Genomic DNA, 8,591 nt, shown 5'->3' with positions numbered 1-8,591 from the left:
TTTGCAGAGCGCTTCCCCCTGCCCTGCTCCCAGCCCCCCCCCCCCAGAAGCACAGGTGCTATTTTTAGCTGCAGACAGATGATGGGGGGGGGGGCCTCCCTGTGAATTCTGCTAAAGGGCGAACCCCCAGCTTGTTTCTGACTCACACCTTTCCCCGGGAGTCTGAGCAACAGCTGCTGCTCCTGTTGCTCCGGGAGGGGGGGAGGCTGACACTACATCTCTCCCTAACCCCCCCCCCAACCCCACCCCGCTGTGGGAGGAGGCTGCGCCTTGGGCATTCGCCCTCCTCCCTCCCCTACTTCCACCCCAATCGCTACCCTCCGTGGGACCCGCCCAAACTCGGTGGGAGAGCAGCAGGAAAGAAACGCGGGGGACTTTCCGCAGGGCCGGTGCACACCCGGGCTTGACTTGGTCAAAGCCTCTTCCTGGCTCCTGTGGGTATGAAGCCCCACGGGGAGCGCACGGACGGCTTTCCCCGGTGCCACTCTAGGCCACGAGGGCTGTGGGTGATGCAACCACGGGGCCCCGCTTCTGGCGTGCTCAGCTTCTGGTGAGTAGCCGTCCCGTCTGCTCAGCGCCAGCCCTTCAGCGGCTGCCACAAGGGCATCGTGGCCGGAGAAATTCATTCGCAGGGAGACCCCCTCCCGCTGCCGGCCGTGGCCCGGGTCTTGGCGCGGTTCTTTCTTGCCCGCAGATCCCCGGCTGTTTTCTGGAGGCTGCTGGAGATATTTGTTTGCTGCTGCGGCCGCTGCGCTGAGCCGTCGGCCTGGCTTCCGCGGGGCTGGGAAGGCAGTGCAGCTGCGGGAGCCCCGGGCCCGCCCGTGCAGCTGCGAGCTGTCACCGAGCGCCGCTGTGCAAGTCTGAGCTGCCTCCAAAGCGGCGGCGGCGGCAAGAGCAGCAAGCGTCGCGGATCTGTCCCATTGCGCTGCTCGCCCTTTGCCTAGAAGCGGAGATCTCGGGCCGCTCCTAACTTTCCTTTCTCCCTTCCAGAGCAAAGGGCGCCCCTCTTATGCTAGCTGGTGAGAAGCGGCCCCCAACCCGCGCTGTTTCTGGGCTAGGAGCCCCTCGAGCTGAGGGAGCAAATAAGGTTAAGTCAGCTGATCTGAGAAAGTGAAAATGAAAGAAGCCGCTCTTTCCTCGGCGAGACGCGGGGAGGATCTAGCGCGGTTTCTGCTCAGGGTTCGCACTCAGGACTTCTGGATGGTGATCCGCGGCCTTTGCCAGCCTCTTGCTTCAGAATAAGAGAGTTGAAAGGGAACTTGAAGGTCTTTTGGTACCCCAGCAGGAGACCCCGGGCCATTCCAGACAAGTGGCTGTCCAGTCTCTTCTTCAACGCCTCCAGTGATGGAGCACCCACAACCTCTGGTGGCAGGTTGTTCCGCTGGTTAATTGTTCTCACAAGAAGGAAACGTCTCCTTAATTCGAGGTTGGATCTCTCTCTAATGATCCTCCACCCATTACTTCCTCTCTTGCTGTCTGGTGTTTTGGAGAGTAGGTTGACCCCCCGGGTTCTGCCTGGTCCCTGCATTTCCTGCTCTTCTTTCCAAAGGCCACAAGGCCTCGCAGGAGCTGCCCTTTCTGCCCCCCCCTCCCCCAACTGCCTCCTTCCCATTCTGGGTCCCTGGGCTGGAAATGCCTGGCCACCTGTGCAGGGAGGCTGAACCTTCCAGCAAAGCCTGGGGCCTGGTGCAAGAACAAGAAGTCTGCCTCCTCTGCTTCGTGCAACACTGAAACTCCCCTGTGTGCCAGTTAAATCGTGCTCTCTCGCCCCCGTCACCCCCAATTCTTCCTGGCTGAGGACCTACAGAGGGCCACAGAAGCTGAGCTGTTGTGACATTGTGGAAGGGGACCTTTCTTCCACCCCCAGGGTCTTAAGGGAGATCCCCAACCACCCCTTGTGATATCCCTAGTGAGGGGGGGGGCTGCACGTAGGACAGCTGCTGGCCCACTTGGCTGATCTCCAGGGCATGCCCACATGGCGGCTCTTCTGGATGGCTGCGGCGGTTGGAATCCGGCAGCCCAGACTGCTGCTTTGTGGCTGGCAGATCCATCGGTTTCAAACCCTGAGGCCCTTTCTTGGTGCCGATCCCAGGCGGCAAAAGGGGCTCCTCCGAGCGCCCCCTATCCCTCAGAGGACTTGGCCCTCTCCCCATGAGCCTCGTCCCTGAAAAGGACATCACCCCATGTAATTCACCCAGTTTGCCCTTGGCTTTGCTCAGGACGATATGACATGAAAGTTGAGACCATGTTGCTTTCAGTCCGTCTCTGTCACTGATGGCTAACCTTTTTCCCATCACGTGCCAAAAGCAAGGGGAGCGCAGGGGGGGAGGTTGTGTGTAGGCGTGCCCATCCCTTGCGTGCATGCACATGCGACCCCCGCCCTTCCCCCACTTTTTGTGCGCGGTGGACCTGTTTCTCACCCTCCCCAGGCTCCAGAGGCTTTCTAGGAGCCTGGGGAGGGGGGAAACTGTTCCCTCCCGAGGCCCTCTGGATGCTTCCGGAGGGAGAAAAGTGTCCCAACACACAAACCAGAAGCTTGTTCCTGAATTTCCAGTTTGCGCATTGGGTTGTTTTTCACCCTCTGGAGGCTTCAGGAAACCCTCCGGAGGGTGAAAAATGGCCGAAAATGAAGGCCAAAGTCAGCTCGCCAGCACACACATGTGTGCTGGAGCTGACAGGGCAACGCCTCGCGTGGCCTAACAAGTGGCTCCCTGTGCCACCTGCGGCACGCGTGCCATAGGTTCACCATCACGGATCTATGTGGTCACTCAGGGTGAAAAATACTTGGTGGCAGATAATTGCTCAAAATGTTTTTGCCTGTAATCGATCTGTATATTGTTCACCTCTGCACTGAGAACGGCCACCACCACCAGCCACTCCCCTTAGCCCCACATAGAGGAACCCCTTTCTGCCTGTCCCAGGCGACAGCCTTTTCCTTTAGGTGCTCCAGACAGTGGGAGGGCAGGTGGGGGGCTGGCAGCCCAAGGAGCCCCCCAGAAAGTCTTCCTTGGCCATCCATCGCTGAGGGAGCTGGGAGGCTGGTCCCCTCCTCAGGGGTCCTGGAATGGCAGGCTCAAGGATCAAAAGCATTGTGGGGGGGGGACACCCACATTAAGGAGGATTGTTCTCCAAAACTCGGTTGAATTTCCAGCACTTGTCTTCATCCACAGCCTTGTTTCAACAGGAGTTTGCATTGCTTTTTAAACTTAGTGGTGGACCCTTTAAGTCACAGTTCGCCTTCTCCAAGGCGGGGCGCAAACAGATTGACCAGACAAGATGATCACTCACTGAGGGGAGAAGCCCCTCCCCACAAGGCCACGACAGCTGGCCAAGACCTGCACTGAGGATCCGCTGCTGCTGCTGCTGCTGCCGGATCCTGTGAAAAAGCAGCCTCTTTGCCGGCTGCTCGGAGTCAGGTCCGGCCTTCAGGGCGGAGGCTGCCAGTGCAGGTCCCTCATGGCTGTGCTTGCCGGGGGACTCAGGCGATGCTTGGCCCACATAGTCAGCGCAGGGCAAGGCAGCCTTCAACCAGTTTTTCCCCCTGAGGGATGGTCAAGACACGGACCGAGATTCTTCCCTGCTTTCTGGGACGCCGCATCTTCTCTCTCTGACGGGCACTTTTTGCTCCCAATTCTTCTCTACCACAATTTCTACCCTCCGTTTGGAAGCTGCTCTGGAACCCCCGCCAGCCGTCCTCCTGCAGAGCTGCAAAGGGCTGAGGGCAGGGAAGAGCCTCGTCGCTCACCTGCTCTCTCTCCTAGCTCTGCTACTCTCTTCTTGTTCTGCTCTCGGGGCCCCTGGAGGGCAGACATCGGCCCCTAGGCTGGGAACTGGGGGTCGGGAGGGGGGAGAACTGGGGTGGGGGAGGCTGTGCATCATAAAGGGGCAGAAGTGGGGATGGGGGGGGAGACTCTGCATCAGAAGGAGGTGAGTGGTCTTGCTGAGAGTCTCAAGGCGGATTGTCCAAGCATTGGCATATCTTTGCCACTACAGTTTGGCCAGTTTTTCTCTAAGCTTGCAAGATATTGGCAAAGTGTTTTCTTCCCTTCCTGACAAAAGATTTGGAAATGTTCACTTCCCTCTGTTTTTTCCCTGCAGGCAGCTGCCTGGCTGGAGGCTCCTGCTCCTGATTGGCCTGGTCTTTGCATGCACAGTTCAGGTGAGTCCACCCAGCCCAAACCCAGAAATGCTCTCCAGAACTGGGTGAGTCCCCTTCAGTCCACTCCCCCATTTGGCAGAGAGGCTTTGGGCCCACTCTGCTGACAGCACCCAGGAACTGGCCGCCTCCTCTCACGGCGGAGGAGGAGGAGGAGGAGGAGGAGGAGAGGTTTGGAGGCCACGGAGGGCAGAGCCTGTGCCAGAGGGTCGGAGAAAGGAGGTGTTGTTTCTGCCTTTAGAAAGGGAAAATAAGGGGACTGAGGTCATTGCAGGCCAATCAGCTTGACGGTCACACTTGACGGTCCAGGACAGATTTTATGCTGTAAGAAGGAAAGAATGTCTGGCTTGGCAGGAGCCAGCAGGGCTCTATCAAGAATAAGGCAGACCGTTTTTGACAGGATAACCCATTCAATTGGCCAGGAAACAGGGCGAACGTGGTGTCCTTTGACTTCAGCAGAACATGGGACGATAAATGATGATTATGGACCATCAAGTCATCACTGACTGTCAGTGGCCCCGTGGAGGAGGGCTTCTGTCCCTAGCCTGGTTCCTTGGGTGCCGCCATCACCACTGTGACCCCCCTTTTCTGCTGGCTGCCCCCCTCATCTTCCTTCCGCCTATCCCAGACTCTCCCTCAGGCAGCCGATATGATGCGTCTGAGTAGGAGAATTCGAGCATTGCCATTTGTCCCTCAAGTAAGAACTCCCAGATTAACAAAATCTCCTAAGAAATCCTGGTAGAGAAACTGACAAACTGTGATTTTTTGGGAAATGATAAATGACTGTTAAACGTAAAGGAATATAAAGTTGGTTTATTTGAATGAAGTTAATATATAGGTGTTATTTCTTGTCATTCTTAATGGACTTCCGTTGTTAGTAGGACTGAATGACGAAGCTTTAAGAATTGGTAGGTAAGAAATGAAGTGAGATATGGGAAGGAGAGATCTGTTGTGATAGGATAAGAGAAAGTGATCAGTTATCAGAATTGTCTTGATGAAGGGAGAGTTGCTTCTTTATGACTTCCCCTTTTATGTGTGTGTTTATTAAAAAAATCTCTGCACTTTTTTATTTTTTACACGTTTCACTTTGTGTTAGTTTTTTTAAATCTATTTTTAATCTTTATTAATTTAAAACTGGAGTTGGAGCTCATCGTTGATTTAATTTAGTTATTTGTTTTCTTGGTTCTGTTCTTGAATTCTCTTTTGTAAAGTGAAGTTTTAAACACTAGCATTTTCTTAATCCTTATGAGCCTCCTTTTCAGCTTTGTATTTCCCCCCCGCCCCCAAGAAAATGTGGTCTCTGTGCTGAGAAGCCCCATGCTCCCTCGTGGCTGCCAGAGGCCCGGGGGCAAGAAAATGCTTCAGAAAAGCGCCCACCAGTGCCAAGCAGCCAACCAAGTGCTGGCACAGCTGATGGGCTTGGTTGGCTACCCTGATCCAGCCTGGCACCCATCATGATCAGTTCATGACGAGACGCAGAACCTCATGCCAATCAATGTGTTTGTTTGTCTCATAAACTTGTGTGCCACCCAATTCCCATTGACTCCCAAACAGAAAGATAACAATGCCATTATAAAAACAAGGAACAAAAGTTGGCAAAAACTAGGCAACCAGATGCAGCAGAGGCACCTCACCTGCTGCCCACAATAGGTCAACTGCAGGCTCCACGAGGGGTTCCCCCCGCCCACACCCAGCCATCGGGTGCCTTTTCCTTGGTCAGAGGGCAGAGGAGATGGTGAAGGCCCTTGGAGGGGGGCGCCTTCACCTCTCCGTTCAATCCGTGCTACGAAGCGACAATGGTAATCTGCCCCTGTGCTGGGCACCTGCAGCAGAGAAGGGGGAGGGAGGGGAGATACCACTCTACAACATGGTCGCCCACGAGCTGTTCTGGCAGCCATCCGTCAGCGGCACAAGGGCAGTCAAAGCTCTCCTTTGTGCCGCTGAGGACATCTCGGGGTGGGGGTGGGGAAGCGTCCAGTAGCTCTCCCAAAATGGAGGGGAGGGAGAGCGGGTCTGATTGTTCAGGAGCAGGCACAGCCCTTCATGGACCAGGTCGTGCCTGCATGGAGGGGGCATGATCCAGTGGTGGGTTTCAAAGATTTTCGGAACCTCTTCTGTAGGTGTGGCCTGCTTTCCGGGTCCACTGGTGGAACCTCTTCTAACCGGTCCGGTAGATTTGACGAACCGGTTCTACCGAATAGGTGCGAACTGGTAGGGACCCACCTCTGGCATGATCCTTCCTTTCTCCCTGCCAGCTGGCAGGCAGAGCACAAGATGGAAAGGGGGAGGCCCCATCCAGAGCAGCAGTCTGTCCGTCCGTCCATTGGACCAAAGAGGACAGCTGGCTGCAAAATGTTGTCTTCACTGGGTGCTGATCAGGAGAGCAGAGGCAAAACAGGGATGGCCAAGATCCCTAGGAGCCACCCTTGAGGCAGGCACCTTGTAGGAAGCCTCAGGAACAGGAAATCTCACCACGAAGCGTTCCCAAAGAGGGTCTCTCGAGTCCATCTCATTGCCCTAGCAGCTTCAGAGAGGCATCCACTGCCATTTCCAGCAGAGGGAGGAGTTAGAGAAGGCCAGGCTGTCCATCCAGGGCTGGAGCCGGGGGGGGGGGGAGGGAGGGAAGAAGCCTGATGACTCTCAGGAGGTTGCCCTGGCCTGCGAGAGACACCTCCTGTGAGTAGGGCCCCCTTCACTTCTCCCATGCAGTGACCGCGTGGCCACCTGGCCTCCTCAGGGCTGCCCTTTCTTGGCCCCTTCAATCTGGGGGAATTCCCTCTTGGGGGGGCTCTTTCCACCAACCCTTGGGGGTTCCCTTGACTCTTGCGGTACCCCGGCCAGGGACCAGCCTTCTCACAGCTTCCCTCTTCATTTGCACTATGCCTGCTCTGGCCCCACATCCCTCACTGGCCCACATGGCCAAGGACTAACTGGACACGTCCTAAGAGGTTGCCTCAGGATGACATAGAGGAGAAGACATGGTCTTGCTCCCAATTGAGAGTTGCTCAATAGGGGAATTCATGGCAAAATCAGAAATAACACACACACACACACACACACTTTGGTGGCTGGGTTGGTGCATGTCTCCTCACTGGTGACTTTGCCATCTTCTTTTAAGTAGGGGAGAAACAATGGCCCACTGGACCTTGAAGGGGAATCAGAGCCCCAGCACCGACAGCAACCAGCCCATGGGACATGGACACACTGGGGCAGCTGGAGTGCTTGTTCCAGTACCTGCGGGGACGGCGTCTCCTTCCGGATCCGGAGGTGTATCAGGTGGGCACACGAGACCTGTTTAGACGTAGCTGCTCAGGGAAAAGACCCATCAGAATACAGAATAACAAGTATAACAACCATAAGTGGGAGGGGTTGGAAGCGACCTTGGAGGTCTTCTAATTCTACCTCCTGCTCAAGCAGGAGACCCCATGGCTGTCCAGTCTCTTCTTAAAATCCTCCAGTGATGGAGCTCCTACAACTTCTGAAAACAAGCACAGTTCCTTCTCGTTAATTGTTCTCACTGTCGGGAAATTTCTCTTTAGTTCTAGATTGATTCTCTCCTTGATTATTTTCATTATCTCTTGACCTGCCTTTACTCACTTTGGGAGAATAGGTTGATCCCCTCCTCTTTGTGGTATCCCCTCCTTAGATATTGGAAGACTGCTATCATGACACCCCTAGTTCTTTTCATTAAACTAGATATACCCAATTCCTGCAACTGCCTCCGATCCCCTAATCATCTTTGTGGCTCTTCTCCGCACTCTTTCTAAAATCCCAACATCTTTTTTGTATCATGGTGACCAAAGCTGACCAAAGTATTCCAAATGTGGTTTGACCAATGCAGTATACAGTACTACTGCTTCATGTGACCTTGCTACTCTCCCTCTGATGATGCTGTCTAGGAGTGCATTGGCTGCTTTGGTAGCTGGCGCACACTGCGGCCTTGTACTTAAGTGACTGCCCACTGGGGCTCCTAGATCCTTCTCACAGTTGCTTCTACCCCTACCCCACCCCCCATTCTATATCTGTGCATTTGGTTTTTCTTGCCCAATGTAATGCCTTGCATTTTTTCACCACTGGATTGCATTTTGTAGGATTGGAGGATAGGGCCGGGTGGTCAAAGGGGACTATTGATAATGGGAATTATCAAGAAAGAAACAGAACAAGCCCTACAAACGAAGGCCGTGAAAGCGAAGATACAAAAATCCACTGACAACCCAAACTGCTGACTTTGCAATAACAAAGTCGAAACTGTTTCACGTTCAATATGTGAATGCAGCAAAATTGCACAAACGGATTGCTAAACTAGACATGACCGAGTTTCTAAATTAATCTACTAGTCATTATGTAAAAAATATGCCCTACCTGTATCCAGAAAGTCATGGGAACATAAAGTGGAAAAAGTTATCAAAAATGAGAAGGTGAAGATCTTGTGGGA

At 54.3% G+C, this 8,591-nt stretch overlaps 1 protein-coding gene across 2 annotated transcripts in view; it reads left to right on the top strand.

The window, feature by feature from the left end:
* The first annotated feature begins 287 nt into the window (after positions 1-287).
* The window catches only part of ADAMTSL5 (ADAMTS like 5), a 28,398-nt gene continuing 20,094 nt past the window's right edge, over positions 288-8,591 (top strand). For both annotated transcript variants that reach the window (XM_032208692.1, XM_032208682.1), the window contains exons 1-3: positions 288-550; positions 4,099-4,159; positions 7,278-7,432. In XM_032208692.1, the coding sequence (XP_032064583.1) occupies positions 441-550; positions 4,099-4,159; positions 7,278-7,432 (326 nt within the window). In that variant the 5' untranslated portion in view covers positions 288-440. The remainder of the gene's footprint in view (positions 551-4,098; positions 4,160-7,277; positions 7,433-8,591) is intronic.

This window comes from Thamnophis elegans, chromosome 1, assembly GCF_009769535.1.
Source record: "Thamnophis elegans isolate rThaEle1 chromosome 1, rThaEle1.pri, whole genome shotgun sequence".
Taxonomy (NCBI): domain Eukaryota; kingdom Metazoa; phylum Chordata; class Lepidosauria; order Squamata; family Colubridae; genus Thamnophis; species Thamnophis elegans.
Note: the sequence above shows the minus strand (reverse complement) of the source record. Positions and strands in the feature narration are given on the sequence as shown.